The 22,762-nt window shown below is 41.3% G+C and overlaps 1 protein-coding gene across 1 annotated transcript in view; it reads right to left on the bottom strand.

Annotated features, from left to right (window-relative positions):
• Positions 1–8,262: 8,262 nt before the first annotated feature.
• Positions 8,263–22,762, bottom strand: part of LOC138949197 (small ribosomal subunit protein uS2m-like) — a 33,765-nt gene continuing 19,265 nt past the window's right edge. Inside the window, exon 3 of the mRNA XM_070320976.1 lies at positions 8,263–14,881. Within this exon, the coding sequence (XP_070177077.1) occupies positions 14,220–14,881 (662 nt within the window). The 3' untranslated portion in view covers positions 8,263–14,219. The remainder of the gene's footprint in view (positions 14,882–22,762) is intronic.

Genomic DNA, 22,762 nt, shown 5'->3' with positions numbered 1-22,762 from the left:
ACTAGATGAATACCCGCTTCACCGGGTAGCCGGCTTCGCCGGGAAGAAGTAGAGCCGAATACCTGGCTTCGCCGGGTACCCGGCTTTGCCGGGTGAGTGGCGCACCGTACGCCGGCTTCGCCGGGTGAGTGGCGCACCGTACGCGATTGACGCCACACGAAGGAAGGGAGATAAACGCGCAAAACACTGGAGAAGATAAGGAAGAGTAATACCCGGCTTCGCCAGGATGAAAGCGTTGTGGACAGTGACCTTCTAAAAATAGTAACGGGAATATGGATTGAGCGTTGTGGACAGTGACCTTCTAAAAATAGTAACGGGAATATGGATTGACACCACACGAAGGAAGGGAGATAAGCGCAAAACACTGGAGAAGATAAGGAAGAGTTACTGGGAATGGATCTGGGAAGATGAACAGAAAAACCAAAATCGGTTCAGCGCTGCGCGCTGAGAGCACGTGTTGAAAATTCTCATCGACCAGGTTGTGTCCGGGGTCTACCTGAATATGCCCACCAAATTTGAAGCAGATCCATCGAGAACTTTGGCCGTGCATCGCGAACACACACACACACACACACACAGACAGACACAAGCCATATATATATATAGATATTTTAACAAATCTCATTCCTTTTTGTATATATATATACTAGATGAATACCCGCTTCGCCGGGTACGGCTTCGCCAGGAAGAAAAGCCGGCGCACCGTACGAAGGAAGGGAGCCACGATTGTGTCCGGGGTCTACCTGAATATGCCCACCAAATTTGAAGCAGATCCATCGAGAACTTTGGCCGTGAATCGCGAACACACAGACAGACAGACAGACAGACACAAGCCGTATATAGATATAGATAGATTTTAACAAATCTCGGAAGAAAGTCTCTGCTGACTTGCAATTGTTTCTTTCACAATTTCTGATGTTTTATAATGTGGTCACCGTGAAAGTTGCATCGCCTTTAAAGCGATCCAATTGAACAAGTCTTGCAGAAAACTTCTTCTTTACCAAGTCCTGTGTTGAACAGCAGTGAAAAGTTGATCGCTTTTTCTGTTTAACCTTTTCAAAATTAGATCTAACTTGTTCGCGTATCCATTTCTGGATCTGCAGGCTGGTACAGAGTTACCTCCCTTTAGGCTTTTTCAAATTTTCCTTGTTTTAACTTAATTTCTTGGTTAAAACTTGTCTAAATTCTTTCTTAATAAATATCAATTCCACTTTTTGGCCTTAAATCAAAGTGTTTCCCTTCACAGATATCCCCTTGGGGTTGTCAGATGAGGGTAGTCTCCCATGTCAACAGAAGCTACCATTCAGAGAGTGGTTTGCTTAGTTGGATACCATGGGTTGACAACTCTCGCCATCAGTACCACCTGACCACTGATGAGACACAATAGTGTCGAAACACATGTCTGGTCTAGGTACAAAAACAATGGTCCTCCTCAGGACTAGATTACCTTGTGATATGTCCCCCACAAAGGAACTTTGCTTCGTAAATCTCGGTCCCCCTTGAGGAGGGTCTGATGCTCCCAATAAGCTCACAGTCTGTGAAGGGATACTTATTTCTCTCTGTTTCTCTGCTAAGAGACTTTAACAAATATCGGAAGAAAGTCTCTTCTGACTTTCAATTGTTTCTTTCACAACTTCTGATATTTTATATATCAGAAGAGACTTTCTTCTGAGATTTGTTAAAATCTCTTTGCAGAGCAAAAGAGAGAGGACACAAAAAAAATGTGTCCCTTCACAGACAGCCCTATTGGGAAAATCAGACCCTCCTCTGACAGGACAGAGTTTCACCAAGAGAATATGCCCCGAGGGGAGAGTATCAATATATATATATGTGGTGAGTGAGAGAAATCTGTATTGACATTGTGTGACTGTGTCAATAGAATTATAATTTCTAGCGCCTGTATTTCGTCGTAGGCTGTTATCGTAGGTATGACGTAGGTATGACGTAGGTTTTAGGGTTTCGTCATTTCACAGACAGGGGTGTCAGCTTGTGTCTATCGGTTACGTCTGCGTGTTCGGTTTGAATGAAAACACACAGACTATGCATTTGTTTGAATATTCCTGAATGGGGAATGCTTAGTTTTGTTCTTAATAAGTTAAATTAGTTTAGATCGTATTGATAAAAGAAGGTTTGGGGTGGCGACGCATAATCAAGCAGCGTCATATAGGACCCCGCTCTTCCCCCTTCCCCTTTTCCCGACTAAAATGAGTAAAAGTTGTAATGAACTCGGCCAAAGTTGAAACAAACGCGCACTTGTGGCCTGGACTGGCAGAGAAAGAACATGTCAAGCCTTGCCGGCCTTTGGATGAATTATGCATTTGTGATGCATTTGTGAAGTGAAAAAGTGTGTTGGTGTGTACCAATTGGAGTGATGGAGTGTGTGTTGGCTGTATGTCCTGGAACCGAATGCTGTTGTGAACCAGGGAGTGTTTCGTGTCCAGAGATGATGTAGACCAGGTGAGAATAGACCTTTTGTTATCGGTACACCTTCTTTGGAATTGGCACAATAATTTGATTGTTCTTTAGTCATGTAAATGTGTTGGAATTAGATCTCAGCAAGCACAGAAAGTTGGTCCCCTCTCGGGCCAATATTGGATTTGGCTAAATGGTCTGTTGTTTTGTCTGGAAATTGACAGCTGTAATAAAATGATGTGTAATTAACAACAGAAGAGAAGGCCAATGATAAGATTGAGTAAACCAAACATGCATGATGTAATACTGGAACTTGAATGATTGTAATTGTGGTGTTGATGACTGTGTGAGATGATACTTTGATATGAATTGTCGTTTTGGTAATTACTGACTTTGCTTTTACTTTTTGTTTTCCCAGCCGAGCGGACTCTTGGTGGGATAGCGTGTATGTTTATCATAGCGTGTATGTTTATCATAGCGTGTATGTTTTACTACCGTGTAGGTATAGCATAGCGTGTTTTACTACCGTGCATGTATACCATAGCGTGCTTTACCACCGTGTATGTATAGCATAGCGTGTTAGTTCTAGGTAGTGTTTTACTACCGTGTTTAATAGCGTGTTTTAGAGCACACGTTACACCAGTGACTTTATAGTGTTGTGGCAACAGAACTTTTTCGTTGTAGAACTGTGCCTCACCCCACTTCTGACACCACATTTTTGAGTATGTGTTTCCACCTTTTTCAGACTAAGTGTTGAAAATGTTTATTGAAAAGTAGCATTAGTCTGACGAACCTATTTTTAACTTTTATTTTAAATGCTTGGTGATTGCGTGCGTGAGTGTTATGCAATAAAGAGGACAGAGAACATCATTCAATGTATTCAAACTTTTTATTGTTTGTGTACTCTCTCCCTCTCGCTTTTTTGTAATTGCAACACCCGCATGCGCTCCACCACATATATACCAGAGGAATACCCGGCGAAGCCAGGTGAATCGCGAGACGGAGACAGACAGTGTGGCGGTTCACCACAATCACCTTTGAAGGCGAAGTCCTCTCAAACGGGATTGAGAATTTTAGAGCTTATTTCTAAGCCCTATATTAACTGTTATGGCTTCTCAAAGGCCAGAACATACAGTTAAAATTAATATTAAAAGTCCTACGGTTTTGAGCCATTAAGGACTTGAGTGTTTGTCCGCTTTCAAAAAGAGGAAAGAAAGAAACAAAACATAAGGAGAGGAGGGCAGGGGGTGGGGTTGAGTTGATAATGCTCTGTGGAATTTGTTAAAATGAAAAGTAGTTAAGATGTTTCTTGGTAAGAATTATAAGTCTGTATTCTATATCTTGAATAACGGGTTTGTAAAATGATTTTTTTTTTAATTCAAATCGAGTTAAAAAGTGGAACCTTTCAGGATCACCAATAAAACCAAATAGATGAGCAAATAAGAGGACATACAGACAAAAGCCGCCAGACCCCATCACAAACAGAACTCTACAATCCACAGGTGTTGCCTCCACACACACACACACACAGAAGCCGTATATATCTATCTATATATATAAATATATAGAGATAGATGACAGTGGATTTTTCGATAAATAGATTCGACCTTTGCACTTTTACAGTGAGGACAACTTACGGGTACATGCAAGGAGAGCCCACAACTTCTAAGGCGAACAACTTTGCAGAGTCTGCTGTGAAGGGCGACGGTAGTCTCCCTGTCACACTCGACCCCCTTTGAATGAACTTTGTCCCCAAAGTTCCGAACCATGGACCCGCCAAGCTTAGGTCCCTCCCAGGTTGGTGGAATGGGAACAGCACGAAAATGATTCAGTGGCCTGAACATTTCATGTCGAGTCCCATCCCTGTCGACAACGCCAAATGTAACCGAGTGCCGAAACACCACAATCACCTTTGAAGGCGAAGTCCACTCAAACGGGATTGAGAATTTTAGAGCTTATTTGTAAGCCCTATAATAACTGTTATGGCTTCTCAAAGGAAGGCCCGAACATACAGACACACCAAAGCCGTCAGACCACATCACAAACAGAACTCTACAATCCACAGGTGTTGCCCACACACACACACACAGAGAAGCCGTATATATATATATATGTATCTCTATAGAGATAGATGACAGTGTATTTTTCGCGTGGCTATAAATTGATTCGACCTTTGCACTTTTACAGTGAGGACAACTTACGGGTGCAAGGAAAGCGTTCTGGACAGTGCAGTGACATTCTAAAAATAGTAACGTAGTAACGGGAATATGGATTGACGCCACACGAAGGAAGGGAGATAAACGCAAAACACTGGAGAAGATAAGGAAGAGTTACTGGGAATGGATCTGGGAAGATGAACAGAAAAACCAAAATCGGTTCAGCGCTGCGCGCTGAGAGCACGTGTTGAAAATTCTCATCGACCAGGTTGTGTCCGGGGTCTACCTGAATATGCCCACCAAATTTGAAGCAGATCCATCGAGAACTTTGGCCGTGCATCGCGAACACACACACACACACACAGACACAAGTTGTATATATATAGATTTCTTGATTTGTTTCAATGTGCATTTAATTTATTGTGAATGTGATGTGCTATGATACAAATAAATGTGTATTACAAAATACATTTTACAGTCAAATTGCCCAGTGTCCAGTTTTATACAGCTGCCGTGAATGGCAACAAATCTTGGAACTTGGAGTTGGACACACACACACACACACACACACACACACACACACACACACACACACACACATGCATACACGACATGGGATCATTCTCTTAGAGTTGCCTACCCCTGGAAAAGCAATTTTTTTTAAATCTAAATAAATTGATAAAAAAAATCTACACAACATACTTGCAAAGTGCTCTATTGTCAGTTGAAAACATATAAATACAATGGCGATACAGTCGACTTCGGATATTACGTCACCCCTCGGGGGATGTTTTTGAGCGACGTTATACGTGGTGACGCTGTATCCGGTTCATCGGTTATAACGTCACTTTTACGCGCGGGTGATGTTATATCCGGAGTCCAAGTTATGTCCCTTTCTAAAGTACTGACTGTTTTAAAGGCACAGTAAGCCTCCCGTAAACCATCACAGAGCTCCTCGAGCGTCTACATACAGTACAAGCATACTTCCATTTGAACGCTCACCGAACGGGAACATCCTGGCTGCTTTCTGTCGAGCGTGAGAAATGTTCAAAGAATTTATTTTCGTGGACTTGGTCCTCTACAACAATGGCGCCTCGTTTTGGTGCTGGACGGCTGTTATGAATATTCAATACCGGAAATCACGTCCGGACAGTAAGCCTCCCGTAAACCATCACAGATACTGTCAGGCTTTTAAACACAGTACAAACACCCTTCCATTTGAACGCTCACCAAACGGGAACATCCTATAGGTGCCCTACGTAAAGAGCGAGCAATTTTTAAAGAATTACTTTTCCAGATTGTCTCGAACACTTTTTGGACTCATCCTGAACTCAGGTCAAACATGAGTTACTTCCCTTCGGGTCTCATTCTATCGATGTAAACTGGCGATAGCCGTGAATCGATGATTATCAAAATGTTTTGGACCGTGGTGCGTTTTTGCGCTAGACCTAACTTTTAAAATCTAAATAATAAATTGACAGCTTGTTACACAAACATTCTTTGATCATAAAATAATTCTTTTTCATCAAGACAAGATCAGTACAATTCGAAGTTGTGAAAGTTTGAAAAAAGAAAAGCCCGGAAGCAGGGTCACGCAAGGGTCGTAGCAGACGACGGTTTATGCATATCGCCGTTCCTCTCAACAGTCAAAAGCCATCGCTAGAGTTTCTTGTGAACCACCGCCGTTTGTTTCGTGCATAAAAACGTGCTATTGTAAATAAGCTCACATCGCGTCGCATTCAAATAACTAACTGACGACTACATTGTGAAAAAGGGAAACTGGATCACACGGGTTCACGATGGCTCAGGGGTAAGATAAACCACGCAAAAATAAATTCTTTGAAAATTGTTCGCTCTTTACGGAGGGCACCTAGGATGTTCTCAATCGGTGAGTGTTTAAATGAAAGGGTGTTTGTACTGTGTGTAAAAGCCTGACCGTATCTGTGATGGTTTACGGGAGGCTTACTGTGGAGTTGGACACACACACACACACACACACACACACACACACACACACACACACACACACATGCATACACGACATGGGATCATTCTCTTAGAGTTGCCTACCCCTGGAAAAGCAATTTTTTTTAAATCTAAATAAATTGATAAAAAAAATCTACACAACATACTTGTGTAATATTAGAACACACCTGACAGTACGCTGGAGTAGCCTCCCTTCCCGGATTTAGAACGCGTTTCGTGTCGTAACAGATTATCCACTTATTAGCCATATCCGTATGCAAAATAATGAAATAAACATTAGGAAATGTCAGAAGTTTACAACTATCGACATTCTCTATCAGTGCAATAAAAAACAATCGTTAGAACTTGCATTTACGACATGTCGTGCGTGAGAACGTGTCACTGTAAACAAGCACTTCTTGCCTGGCTGAAGAACCATACGAGTCAATCTAAAACAGACAAGTAATGGAAAGCAGTCTGCGGATAAACATAACAAACTGCTGATGAAAAAGTGTGTTCGTCCCTGCTCTGGATAAAAGACATTGGACTGATGACAACGTGGCAGCGTTCACGCGAACAGATTTTTTTCAGATTATCGCTTCTACATTTTATTGCACGTACTTGGGGCAGATCAGAATTTCACACTGGAAGATGACAAATTGGTCTTGTGAGTTGAGAACCACATGTTCTTTGCCGACAGAAATCACGATGGGACAAGATGCAGATTGTGTTGAAGAGATGTTTGCAGATTATCGCATCTACATTTTATTGCTCAGATCAATGCACGAAGTTGGGGTAGATCTGAATTTCGCAATGCCGGAAGACGACAAATCGGTCTTTTGAGTTGAGAACCACATGTTCTTTGGCGGCAGAAATCACTATGGGACAAGATGAGGATTGTGTTGAGGAGGTTAATACTGACTGACTTTAGATGAAGAGATCCTAGACCTGGTTTTTGTAGACTGAGAGGCATCATGATGATATCCTGTGTTTTTTTAACGTTCTTGGTGACAACGCGCCAGAATCGCACGAAGATCGAACTCTCGAAGAAAACAAGTTTATCGCTGAACATCGGAAATGTGAAAGTATTACTCTTCCTGTCTGATCAGTCTCCACGTTAAATCTACAGGCTACATTATTTATCAGGTAACTTACCAAACCGGAGTGTGTGTGTGTGTGTGTGTGTGTGTGTGTGTGTGTCAGTGTGTGTGTGTGTGCCCAGTGTGTGTGTGCCGGATTACCACCATTAACGCACCCTTTTGGACTTTTCTACGTAACCTTACTATGCCTGCTGTGACATTCACGAGGATTATTGTGATTCTTGGACAATCGTGTGCCTGTGCTGGACTTGCAGGAAGACAAACGGCGTCGGAACGTATACGTGCTGCCAAGTGTGCATGCCCAGAGCGCAGTGTGAACCGAGAGTGAATGTGTCATTGTGTGGAAGTTTTGCTTGATTGATTTATTCATGATTTAATTTGCCTTTTGGTTCAATAGAAAAATCTGTGTACGTTATACTTTGTATTTTGTGGTGTGATTCGCCCGAGTGCGAGACCCCCATCCCCGAACGCCTCTGTGGGTAGAATTGTATAATTGTGTGAGTAACGTGAGTGTGTAGATGAGAATGTGTAGATGAGAATGTGAAAGTTGCTTTGGACCCAGACACACACAGCAGACTTCAACGCAACAGCTAAGTTTCAGCCTGACAAAGAAATTCGAGTGACACAGCTAAGGGCTGTACTTGTTATTTCTCTATTAAAACAAATGTTTCAAGATCTTTAGGCCAATAAAAAATAAATTGTCTGTTTCTAATAACATGGGTAAACAAAATAGGGTAGGTAGGTAGGGATTTTTAATTTTTTTTGCCAGGATAGAATTCTTCAAACTAACTAAATGACACAAAGAGACAAGACTCGCTATAGATAAATTTATAAAAAAAAAGTAAAAAATGTGACAAAGAATATAAAATGATTGTTTTACCTGGTCTGGAATCTTCAATAGTAATTTTGCATAAAAAAAAAGTCTGATATATATATATATATATATATCAATTATCATGTTAACTTTTTCTTAAAATGGGTGCGCTAAATCCTAGTCTGTTTGTTTTTAATGGACTAAGCAATCCTTGGACTGACAGAAAATATGTATTTTAAAAATGTCCAGTTGCAAATTACTTATTTTTCTAATTGGAAGAGAATATACACTCTTTTGTGTTCAAATGGGTAGGGGGCGGGGGTAGTAAAAGGATCACAGTTCAAGATTGTGCGCGACAAGAGGTGTGTTTCTTTTAACTGTGATAAAGAGCGACAACTCAACTTGGTATCTAACACTATTTCTGAACACTGTAACCACTTTAGCACTTTTAATTTATTTTTTCTGTCTTCCAAACTTCTTCTTCTTCTCCTCCTCTTCTTCTTCGTTCATGGGCTTAGACTCCCACGTTCACTCATGTTTTTAGCACGAGTGGATTTTTACGTGTATGACCGTTTTTACCCCGCCATTTAGGCAGCCATACGCCGCTTTCGGAGGAATTCCAAACTTCTAATTCAGCTTCAAAAAATGAGAAAAAAAGGTGTTTTTTTAATTCAACAGTTAAATCACTATGTGGATATTCTATTTTGCTTCCCTATTTATCTTAAGTTTTTGATCATCTGATTACCTTGCTTTCCTATTTGTAAGATAATATACACTCTTTTCTGAAAAATAGGCAGGGGGTGGGGGTAGTAAAAGCATCAAAGTTCAAGATTTTACGCGACAAGAGGTGTGTTTCTTTTAACTGTGATGAAGAGGGATAACTGAACTTGGTATCTAACACTATTTCTGAACACTGTAACCACATTAGCACTTTTAATTTTTTGTCTGTCTTCCAAGCTTTAAATTCAGCTAATAAAATGAGTAAAAAAGTGTTTTTTTCTGAATTCAACAGTTAAATTACTATGTTGGATGTTCTATTTTGCTTCCCTATTTCTGTTCTGAAGTTCTTGATCATCTGACTACCTTGCTTTTCTATTTGGAAGACAATATGCACTCTTTTCTGAAAAATGGGTAGGGGGTGGGGGAAGTAAAAGCATCACAGTTCAAGATTTTGCGCGACAAGAGGTGTGTTTCTTTTAACTGTGATGAAGAGGGATAACTAAACTTGGTAACTAACACTATTTCTGAACACTGTAACCACTTTAGCACTTTTAATTTATTTTTTTCTGTCATCCAAGTTTTGAATTCAGCTTACAAAATGAGTAAACAAGTGTGTTTTTTCTGAATTCAACAGTTAAATAACTCTGTTGGGTGTTCTTTTTTGCTTCCCTATTTCTGTTCTGAAGTTTTTGATCATCTGATTACCTTGCCTTTCTATTTGGAAGATAATATGCACTCTTTTCTGAAGAATGGGTAGGGGGTAGGGGTAGTAAAAGCATCACAGTTCAAGATTTTGCGCGACAAGAGGTGCGTTTCTTTTAACTGTGATGAAGAGGGATAACTCAACTTGGTATCTAACACTATTTCTGAACACTGTAACCACTTTAGCACTTTTAATTTATTTGTTTCTGTCATCCAAGCTTTAAATTCAGCTTATAAAATGAGTAAACAAGTGGGTTTTTTCTGAATTCAACAGCTAAATCACTCTGTTGGGTGTTATTTTTTGCTTCCCTATTTCTGTTCTGAAGTTTTTGATCATCTGATTACCTTGCCTTTCTATTTGGAAGATAATATGCACTCTTTTCTGAAGAATGGGTAGGGGGTAGGGGTAGTAAAAGCATCACAGTTCAAGATTTTGCGCGACAAGAGATGCGTTTCTTTTAACTGTGATGAAGAGGGATAACTCAACTTGGTATCTAACACTATTTCTGAACACTGTAACCAGTTTTGCACTTTTAATTTATTTATTTCTGTCTTCCAAGCTTTAAATTCAGCTAATAAAATGAGTAAAAAAGTGTGTTTTTTCTGAATTCACCAATTAAATCACTATGTTGCATGTTCTATTTTGCTTCCCTATTTTTGTTCTGAAGTTTTGATCATCTGACTACCTTGCTTGTCTATTTGGAAGATAATATGCACTCTTTTCTGAAAAATGAGTAGGGGGTGGGGGTAGTAAAAGCATCACAGTTCAAAATTTTGCGCGACAAGAGGTGTATTTCTCTTAAAATTTGTGAAGAGGGATAACTCAACTTGTTATTTAACACTATTTCTGAACACTGTAACCACTTTAACACTTTTAATTTATGTTTGACTGTGTTCCATGCTTCAAATTGGGCTTCAAAAATGGATACATAAGGGTTTTTTTCCAAATTCACCTGTAAAATCACTATGTTTGATGTTCTATTTTGCTTCCCTATTTCTCTTCTTCAGTTTCTGATCATCCGATTGTTTTTTTGTTAACATATTCACAATACAATATCACAATTTCTTCAGTAGGGTTTGCGTGAAAAAATCTCATACCTATGCTCAAACTTCAGTCGCTATCTCAAAATTTTGCGCGACAAGCTCTATTCATTTTGTTTTTTCCTGATAAACAAAACACTGAACTAACATAAAAACAAACCTTTAAAACTGCCTAACCACTTTGAAATATGGCCTCAGGTGTGAACTCCAGCCTTAATAAAACTGTGCAGAAATTGTTTGTTTGTTTGTTTATTTGTTGCTTAACGTCCAGCCGACTACGCAGAGCCATATCAGGACGAGGAAGGGGGGGATGAAGGGGGCCACTTGTCAAGCGATTCCTGTTTACAAATGCACTAACCCATTACTTGTGTCCCAGCAGGCTTTAGTAAAACTAAATTAATACCTACTGGAAGATTACCAGTTTCCAGTATGTTAAAATAGGCTTAACCTATCTACTGCTGGACTTACATCAGAACACTAACAGATTAAACTATACATGAATCGCGAGACAAGCGGCAAGAGAAGAGATTTTTGGAAAAAATACAGGTGAATGAGCAAGAAGGCAGAAAAAAGAAAAGAATTCATGAAGAAAAAGAGAGCATGACAGGAAAGAGGAACCAAAAATCTACCTAACAGCAAACTAGAAAGCTCCTGCGGTTCTAAAAACAGGAGGGGCCTTTAATTTCATAACCGCAGTGCCCCACTGCGGGACTGTGCAGAAATGGAAAGTGCATTATTAGTGTTGTTTACAAATCACAACAACATATTGTTGTAAGTTTTAAATATAAGTTACTTATTACAATAATCTTTAATTCACTTCCTCATATATATAGAATTGTGGACTATTCTCTTCTTTGCGTGTTTCCAAAACCTGGCTAGACCATGAATACAAAATTGTATACAACAATTTTTCCCCGAAATTCAGCTATCGTATCAACGTACAGTAGTGTAGGCTACGTGCTGATTCTGAGACAGATTGCTAGTGTTGGAGTGTTCCATCGACAATCTCAGTCTTTAATTATAGTGTCCGACGTTATTAGCTTTAAGGACACACACACACACACACACACACACACACACACACACACACACACACACACACATGGCTGTCGTTCATTCATATTCTGCTAGATCTTGACCTGTCCTTGATGTCCGAAGAAATAAAAATGACGAGAACTTCATGGGTCCTTATACGTAATTACTGTCTATTTGACTTATATTATTATTATTAACGGTGAACTTTTCAAGACCTGGCTGACGCAGTTTGATCAAAGAATGAAGGCTGAAAAGCGTAGCGTGTTGCATGCTGATACTGGATAACTGTACGGTCCATGGAAAGTTTCAGCCACAGTTGAAGGCCACTGTGAAAATGTTGCATCGTTCTGGTGGTAACAACTTTGGGTTCATAGTTACCCCCTTTCCCCCATCCACCGTCTCCACCACATCTAGTGAGCGGGACGCTATACTACTGTATTATTATTATTATCATTATAACGTCAATTGATATAACGTCCATGGCTTTCCAAGTAGAGTCATAATAGTGCAGTATCACTTGTCTCAATTTGTCGGTTCATTGCACTTAGTGTTTACCTTTACAATTTAGCCTGAGCGACCTACTCAGCCTGTCGACAACGACCAGTTGAAAGTGAAGCTCAGCCTCCTCGTCGTGGGCAGTTGTAGTCAGTATACTACGGACCAACAAACAAACAAACGTCGTAGTCTGTTCTCATCCTGTCGACCTTCTCCTACCGTCATTTCAATAATCGAGTTTTTACATTTAGTCAAGTTTTGACTAAATGTTTTAACATAGAGGGGGAATCACATTTAGTCAAGTTTTGACTAAATGTTTTAACATAGAGGGGGAATCGAGACGAGGGTCGTGGTGTTTGTGTGTGTGTGTGTGTGTGTGTGTGTGTGTGTGTGTGTCTGTCTGTCTGTGCGTGTGTGTGTGTAGAGCGATTCAGACCAAACTACTGGACCGATCTTTATGAAATTTTACTTGAGAGTTCCTGGGAATGATATCCCCGGACGTTTTTTTTTGATAAATAGCTTTGATGACGTCATATCCGGCTTTTTGTAAAAGTTGAGGCGGCACTGTCACACCCTCATGTTTTAATCAAATTGATTGAAATTTTGGCCAAGCAATGTTCGACGAAGGCCGGACTTCGGTATTGCATTTCAGCTTGGTGGCTTAAAAATTACTTTATGACTTTGGCCATTAAAAATCTGAAAATTGTAAAAAAAATATTTTTTTTATAAAACGATCCAAATTTACGTTCATCATCTTTTTCATCATTTTCTGATTCCAAAAACATATAAATATGTTATATTTGGATTAAAAACAAGCTCTGAAAATTAAAAATATGACGATATGGTCTTGCTGAAAAATTGCATTGCGTTCAGTTTCATTCTCTGAGTTCGACAGCTTGACTAAATGTTGTATTTTCGCCTTATTTTACCGATTGAGATTCGCCAATACCGATAAAAATATGGGTGCTCTGTCAGACGTACCGATTGCTAATTGGTTTGACCGGGCAATAAAATAAAGAGTGGAAAAAAATCCTTTAAAACAATACATGGTCTGTACAAGAAAGAGAGAGAGAGAGACAGAGACAGAGACAGAGACAGAGACAGAGACAGATGCATGGCTTGTTGTGACAGGTGTTATGTTGATACAATGTTGCCATTGTCTCATGGAAAACAAATTAACGAGGCTTGGTGTCACAAGGTCGTGTTAACGAAACGTAGTAGGGTAGAGAGAGTGAGGGGCACATCCGGCGTGAGGTTGTAGGACTTGGGGATTGATATGACGTTATAACCGACATGGATAAGTGACGTTATAACTGGGTGACGTTATATCCGGTGACGTTATATCCGAGGTTAAAATAGTCTTGGAAAGAAGGAATTGAGCCGGGACCGGTGTTTGGGTGACGACATAATGGGGTGACGACATAACGGGGTGACGTTATAAACGAAGTAGACTGTACCTTACTTTCCTAAATTGGCAAAAGTAACATATGAGCACATTTTAGCCGCATAGACTCCAACCTGTTGTAAGAGTACCATCACAAAAAACAATTAACGTGCACACAGCTATACACAATTTCTTCAGTCACTCTCAAGGCTATTCAGGTTATGTGTTGCTTGATGCAAATTCTCCTGTCATTGGCTTATATACACTTTCAGTTTTCTATTATTCTCCTTGTCTTTGTAAGGAAGAGGGATTTTAGACTTTTTGCAGTTTCACGGTAGAGTTTGCATACAGACCAATTGAATTTCCAGTCTGACCAAGACAGTATTACCATTGATTTAAACACTGTCCAAGCTGTCTTCCTTCCTCTTGGCTTTACCCCTCAGAATGGCCTCCTTAAAGAGGCGACAGTAGAGAGAGACGGCGGTAGGAGAGTCGTCATTGCCGGGGACGGGGTAGGTGACCAGACGAGGGTCGCTGTTGGTGTCCACGATCCCCACGATAGGAACCAGCACCTTGGTGGCCTCTGTCATGGCGCGATGGTCCAGGAAAGCATTGTTCAGTGTGTTGAGAAAGATACACAAGTCGGGCAGACGCGTTTCAGCCTGGAACTGAATGGTAGAGTTGGTAAAGGTGCCGCCCTTCCAGTAGCGGCAGTGAGAATATTCCCCACAGTCCTCCGCTGTTTTCTCTACCAGTGGCAGCATCTGGTTGTGTCGGCTGAGAAAGAGGATGATTCCACCGCGGTAGGCTATGTGTGCCGTGAAGTTCAAAGCATCATGCAGCCGCAGCAGTGTCCGTTCCAGGTCGATGATATCCACATCCTGTCGACAGCCGAAGATATAAGGAGTCATGTAGACATTTCTAGAGCCTGACTTGTGGCCAAAGTGAACACGAGCGGAGAAGAGGTCCTTGAGAGATACCAGCGACTTGAGGTGGAAGAAATCCTCATGCTGCAGTGACTCTGCCGCTGGGTCTTGTGCTGCTACCTGGGCACTTGCTGTTCACACAAACGAAAACACACATTGTGTTAAAATGTTTTAATGTAATTCCATTCACACTTGTATTTTCTTGTTGTATTCACATTTTGTTCCTTTTTATAAGTTTTTTTTCTCCAAAATGTACAAACTATGACAAAATATTGCAAAACATCTTCAAAATAAACTTTATCACACACAAAAATTAAGATCCTTCAAACTTTAATTGGGCCACAAGGCCTGGGTATAGAAATGTCTTCATCACTCCTTACAAATTCAGAAAATGATGAGATAAGAGACGTTTTTTTCATTTCACTCCAAAGGGTGGCAGATGGTTTCTTTGGCAGTTTTACTTTTACCAATCTTGCCAAAAGGTCCAATGACTGAGTTTGAAGCCCCCTTCAAATGCACCATCATAAACTTCTTGTTTATCTACCAATTTATTATGAAGAAAACCAGATTGCATTCCCAATAGTTCAAAACTACACTTTAAGACATAACATTTCTAGCACTTAATTTACCAACCCCTAAGAAAGAAAGTTTGTAAATCTACTGCTAATGTCACAATCTTCTTTGTCACTTTCACACCCCCCACCCTCCCCACCACTCACACAATATACCATAGAAGTTAAAAGCTGCATGTCACACTGTCACACACTAACTATGTGTCTAACAGTAGGGCAGATTTCACAGTTATGACATGTCAGAGATAGCAAAAAGTTTCCTGGACAATTTTATGACATATACTTTTATTCTGTTTATTTGTGATGGTTTGTACAGTACCCGGCAAAAGAAACGCAACTCATTCGCGCCCACTGTTGTAAGTGATTTTTTGTCATTTTCAAATTGTCGTAAAATATTAAAGGTACTGAACTTGTCAAATCCAGGTGCACGGAGCCCCTGGGGCTTTTAGTCATACCTCAGGCTGCTATCCGTTAGAAGAACTACCAAGTTTCATTGACTTGCACCCAAAGAGTCAAGAACTGCGATTTTTTTACGAATTAATTTCGTACTCGGACCCGGCTGGTCTTGACCTATTTTTGGATCTAAATTTAGATCAGGTAGATCACCACATCATGTACAAAAAGACTTGTCACTAGCAAACTATGTCAGACGTCATCATGAGTTTGTGTAAAACAAAATGGAGGCCGGAATCACTCAGTTGAGTCGAACTCCGACCAAACACCACGTAATAACTAGGTTAATTTATGCACTCGCGTGAACAAGAAACTGTCGAGCTTCACAGATGTCGTCGTTGGGTAGTTTTGGGTTTGTTTTACTACCATAGGAGGATTTTTGAACTGTAAATGCACTCAGCTGCAACAAAAACGCAAAACGAAGGCTGTGAGCTGCACTGTGCCTTTAACCAGATAAGTTACACAAAAAAGAAAGACAGATTCGTGGAGGATATCTTGCTGGCTGTACGCTTAGTGCATATCAACATAATTACAAAAATGTACATAACTCCTTTAGACAGTGTTAAAAAGGGTTGTTTGAAAAACAATCTTCAAAGTGACAGTGGGCGTCTATTTTAGCACTGCGAAGCGGACCTGCACATCTTAGGGACTTTGTTTCTTCGTTTGTCTGTTTATTTATGTGTGAGTGTGTATCGATGACGATGTGTCTGTGTGTGTGTATTTGTGTTCATGAGTGTGTTAAGGGAGTGGGGACGTATGCATTTGGCTTCATAGTACTTTCTCAAGAATCACAACGCTAACTGGTTATTGGTTAAAAAAAAATTTTGTTTTAAAGCGCAGGATTTTTTTCTTCTAATTAGAGCATGTTCGTGTTGAACGGACACTTGGTCACAAAAAGCATCTGATTTTAAAACAAATCATAACGTCGATTCCGTGCGAAGGAGCTTTTTCCCAAACAACCCTTTTTGACACCGTCTAAGTGATTTATGTTCATTTTTGTAATTATGTTACGCTTTGGTGAATAATTCTAATCAAATGATCATGTTGAGAGATGAATTTCCTCCACAACTGTCTTGTTGAAAAATATGCATTTCTACGATTTTTGTAGCGTGTCTAAGTGACACGTTCGCCTGCAATCATGACTCGATTGACCCCTACCCTGTATAACACAGTTAATAAAAAGGTAAAAAAAGAAAACGATTAAATAATATGCACTACGTACAGCCAGTTTTCTTCTTCTTCTGCGTTCCCGTTGCCATGCTACACTGTCAGGGTTGTTGACGCGATGAAGTCTGCAGTTCGCCGCAGGGACTCCGCTGGGCCCCACAGTTTCTCCTTTAGGTCGACCGTCTCTGGCCAGAATTTACTTCTCAGGTCCGCAAAGGTTGGGCAAGTCTGAAGAACATGCTCTGGGGTCTGCGTGCCTGTTCCACATGGGCATTCATCCGTGTGGGAGATTTTAATTCTGTACATGTACTACCGCCCTGTCTCTAATTTGCCTTTTGTTTCGAAAGTCCTTGAAAAGGTTGTTTTGGCCCAATTGTCAGAGCATCTTGCTAAGACAGGTATGGTTGAACCATTACAGTCCGCCTACCGCGCAGATCACAGCACTGAAACAGCCCTACTTAAGGTAGCGAATGATCTTCTCACTGCCTGTGACAGCGGCTCTGTTTCGCTTCTGGCCCTGTTGGACCTATCCGCAGCGTTCAACACCATCGACCACGATATACTGCTGGCAAGGTTGAACACCACATTCGGCATAACAGGCACGGCTCCGGGATGGTTCTGCTCCTACCTGACTGGACGCACTCAGGCTGTTGTGATCCAAAATAGGCACTCCGAGGACACCATACTAAAGTATGGCGTCCCACAAGGATCTGTGTTAGGCCCAGTGTTATTCACTATGTACATACAGCCGTTAGGCAAAGTCATAAAGCACCACAATGTCCTGTACCACATGTTCGCAGACGACACTCAACTACAAAAATCCGCACACACCAAACAGTTTACAGAGTTAGTGCAGTCAATAGAATCATGCAGCGATCACATCAAACAGTGGATGACAGTCAACAAGCTCAAGATGAACGATGATAAGACAGAGATCATGCCAGTTGGCAAACAATCAAACTTAAAGCTTCTTTCAGAAACATCCAGTCTTACCCTTTCTGATACCACAGTCACATTCAGCACCAAAGTAAAAAACCTGGGTGTCCACCTTGACAGTAGCCTGTCAATGGACGCCCACATCAACTCACTCTGCAGAACCACCTTTCTTGAAATGCGGAGGATTAGCCAAATCAGACACCTTCTTTCCCTCGACGCAACCAAGACACTGGTTTCGGCTTTTATTTTGTCGAGACTGGATTACTGCAACTCGCTCCTAGCCGGCCTCCCAGACGCCAAGCTAGACCGCCTACAGCGCATCATGAACAATGCAGCACGTCTTGTGCTGCGCAAGCGCAAGCGCGACCATGTCACCCCTCTCCTCATGACCCTTCACTGGCTACCAATCAAAGCACGCATAACATATAAAATAGCTACCCTGTGTTACCGTAGCCTTCACGACGACTCTGCCCCTTCTTACCTGTCTTCGCTCTTAAAGCCACACGTCCCCACATGCAACCTCAGATCCGCTGACGCAGGGCACCTTGTTGTCCCACGCATCAAACTGAACGCTTTCGGCAAGCGCGCCTTTAGCTACACAGCTCCCTCTATTTGGAACTCTCTGCCCATGTCTGTCCGCCTTTCTACCTCTCTCCTTTCCTTCAAGTCCTCTCTAAAAACACATCTCTTCCGGCAATACTTCAACCCCTAGCCTGTTCAGTATCTGCCACATTGAGGAGAGGGGTCACTTGCCATCGTAGCGCGCTGTGGGCCAGCTGGGGGCTGGTTGCTATTTCATGTGCACTATGAGTGCGACTACACGTGCCTTGGCGTGTGTGTGCGAGTGTGCGAGGGCTGTATTTTGTATATTGATTATTTGATACATGTATAAATGTGTCTCCAGGAATATGTTTTGTTTTAATCTTGTGTCGATACTATTTAGTTCTGCCTCGTTATTAGCCATTGGGTATAACTGTTTTATCATCACTGCTTTGTTGTTGTTCTTTGGCCATTTACGTTGAATGACTTGTTATACATCGACATTGATAGTTTTATTCTTCTTCTTCTTTGTCGTTCGCTAGATAGTTTTATCATAAGAACCTTTTCTAATTCCTATTAACTCGATGTTCTTTAACTATATTTATACATAAATGCATATTGTAAAGCAGTATGCATTGTTAGAGGATTTTTTTAGTAGCAGTGTTTAAATGTCGAAGCTGCTTTTCCCAGTTTTACCTAAGAGACCGACTGTATATTGTGTTATTGTATTTGTCAGACTTGATTGTACCAAGTCCCTACACATGTTGTAATGCGCTTAGAGCCAAATATGTTTGTTTTTTTTGTAAGGGATAGGCGCAATATAAATACACTTTATTATTATTATTAGGAGCCGGCAGTGACCCGATGGTAACCTGTTGTGCTCTTGTGAGGCGTTCGATGTCATCATCTTCTGTGTGGATGCTCAGACGGTTCTTCCACTGGGTGTGGAGACAGCTCTTGAGGATGGTCTTTGCTTCATGGTAGGAGACTGGGCGGTCTGTATGAGTCAAGCTACTGCCTGCATAAGGATCTTTTGTTTCCTCCTTTCCTCCAGAGAATGGAGTCTTGCCGTCCTCTCCATGGAGGAGATTGGTGTGATTTTTATGCCGCCTGTGATTAGACGGAGGCTTGCGTTTTGTACCTTGTTCAGTTTGGCAGTGTTGGTTCTGGCTGCGGTAGACCATGAGGTGGAAGCATACTCCAGGTGGGGTCGCACAGATCCTGTGTAGACTTGCTTGAGGATTTTGCTGTTGGCTCCCCATCGAGTACCGGCAAGCTTCTTCATGATGGCAATTTTCCTCACAGACTTGTTTCCATCACTTTGATGTGTGCAGTCCATGTCAGCTTTCTATCCAGTGTCACTCCAAGGTAGGTTGGCGTGTCTTGCTGTGGGACTTCCTCTCTGTCTATCTGGAGGCTGAACTTCTCTCGGTTGGGTGAAAGGGAGAATCAGGTGACCACCGTCTTGCGTCTGTTGATGGTGACAGCCTGTAAGATATCCTCCACGAATCTGTCTTCCTTTTTTATGTACCTTATCTGGTTCATATTTTGCGACAATTTGAAAATGACCAAAAAAACACTTGCAACAGAGTGGGCGCGAATGAGTTGCGTTTCTTTCGCCGGGTACTGCACACTCATAAGTTATACAATAAAACCTGTAGAATGCGGTTACTGGACTTAACGGCCACTCGCACAATACGGACAGTCTTTATTGGCACGGATCGTTTCCTTCATTAAAATCACTGTACTTAGCGGACACCTCGGAATTACGGACGCGGACGCTTATTTTAGGTCCCTACTAAATTGTGTAACTGCTCAATACGGACAAAGGATGTTCGTTTAACTTCCAAACATCATTGCGATTGTCTGTCTTCTCTCTCTCGCAAGCTTGATTTGAGAGGTAAAAGAAGCTTAATCGCGATTGGTCGGCTTTGAGCTGAAACTGAAACACGCTTATTAGCGATTGGTCAGCAACCTCATAGCCAATGAAATGCATCGAAAGTATTCGACGGAAGTCGGTACATTTGTAAACAACATCGAAGTTTCTCACACACTTGCACAGCTGATTCAGTCGCGTTTTGCCGAAGTTTGAATGAATCACGACTGCTTCTAGGTTGCGGAAGGAACGAAACGCTCTCACTTTAGAGCAAGGAGTGTCTGTGGTGAAAAAGCTGCAGAGCGGACAATCTGTCAATCATGCCGATCGATCGCGCAAGAGCTGGGCTGTGGAAGGACGCAGATTTCAAAAGTCAGCATAGACAGACAAGTTGTCTGAAGGACCAATTATTTTTACTTTAAATAATTTATATATTCTTGTTCTGCCTGTGTTAACAACATGTGATATAGTGTTCTTTTTAAAAGTCCTTCTCTGTGGACTGGATCTGTTACAACTGGTAATAAAATACTGTATTTCACTGTTTTTACGTGTTATTTTTTTACTCCTAATCATGTACATACAATATAGCACTTTCCTTTTCGCAACCACATTTGCTTGAACCTGTAAAATAAGGACACCTGCAGAATAAGGACACTTTTCACTGGTCTCAAGGGTGTCCTTATTTGACAGGTTATACTGTAATCGAAAATTTCAAAAATAAATTTTCATTTAATTAATATACTTACCCAACTCACATATATAGCATTAACTTCCGTTTGATGCTTAGACATTGAAGTACAGACCCTGGTAACAGGGGGAGGTAACTCCCAAAACCAAACAAAGCCTTGTTATCAATGCACTGGTAGTTACCGCCCCTCACCGGCGGCCCGCACATGCGCGGGACATACCACCGGTATAATCATTCCCACTGAAAACACCACCTTCAAAAAATTAATAACGTTTGCGGGGTAGGTAGGGAGGGTATTTACTATGTGAGTTGGGTAAGTATACTAATTAAATGAAAATTTATTTTTGAAATTTTCGATTAAATATCATATTCTTACGCCAACCCACATATATAGCACATTGCTACTTAAGGCGAAGTGCGCCACTAAAATTTAGAGTGATGGGACTTACACAGCCATTTTGAGTTTTTAGCAGTTTTGCACCTTTCAATCTGTCCACTTTCATGACATGCATATGATTACACTATACAAATTCATCAAAGTCTCTAAAAATATATTTCATATGCATCAACCCGGCGAATTTTTCCGTCTTTTTATTCACTGTTTCGATAAAAATTACGATTTTCAACCCTTGACAACAGACATTTCTGCTCGCCCAACGCGGGAACGTCGTATACCGTTTGAACAGCAGTTCTCTCCCCTGTGTCATTCGGCAGTTATTTTCGGTTAAATGTGGATTCTCCTGCGGGAATCCCCCTATTTTTCAAACAAGCAAACCACAGACACTTTCCATATAAGATGGTATGACGTAAATCCCTGGCCACGATTGGTCAGATAGGCTCGCGTGGCTTTTCACGTTTTAAAAGTCGTCTGCTCACCACGTTTAGTTTTCGACTGAGTTGGCTTAGAAAAATGGCTCGTGTGAAAAGATCAACGCTCCGAAAAACACAGAATAAAGGCAAGCGTACGAGAAGACAACAACTGGAGAGTTGCAGAGACAAGAGAACGACTAAAACACAATCGGTGACAAAGCGCACAAAAACTGGATCGACCGCTGTGGCATGCAGATCAAATTCTGCGTCAGGAGAGTGTGTTCTTGTCAAGGGATATCTATGGTTCTTGGCGGCTTGACGCGAACACAATTCAAGACGAACACATACACAGCAGCCACCGCGTCAAAAGCGACAGGTCCAGAGGCTTCCCAAACAAGGAGATGTCTTGTTGATTTGGAAACCTTTGATGGTATTGTAAACAAACTTTGTTGTCCACAATGTAAACAACCAACGCTGTCACTATGCCCAGACTCAAAACAGGGACACGGCCTTGCAGTGTACGCGCATGTCTCTTGTTCAACGTGTGAGGAAGTTGTTCCAGGAACCGCTGGATACCTTGCTTCCAAAAAAAGCGGTCAAACGGATTATGGTCTCAACAGGCAAGCCGTTTATTCGTCCTTGGTATGTGGGCTAGGTGCTCAACAATTTAACAAATTTTGTGAAAGTTTAGATTTGGCAGGCATGCATCACAAAACCTTCCAGAAGAAAGCTGATAAACTCTATCAACGACTTGATGTACTGGAGGAGAAAGTATTCAGTGAGGCTGTCCGTCAGGTCAGACAGATACACGCAACGCACAATGGAATGACACTGTCTGATGATGATGTTCTTGACATCAGTGTAAGCTACGACGGATCATGGCTGACCAGGGGGCACTCGTCTCACATTGGAATAGGGTGTGTTGTAGACGTGCTGACTGGCATTTGCTTAGACGCTCATGTTATGTGCA

Source organism: Littorina saxatilis, linkage group LG15, assembly GCF_037325665.1.
Source record: "Littorina saxatilis isolate snail1 linkage group LG15, US_GU_Lsax_2.0, whole genome shotgun sequence".
In the NCBI taxonomy this organism is placed as follows: Eukaryota; Metazoa; Mollusca; class Gastropoda; order Littorinimorpha; family Littorinidae; genus Littorina; species Littorina saxatilis.
This window is presented reverse-complemented; position numbering and strand designations above follow the sequence as displayed.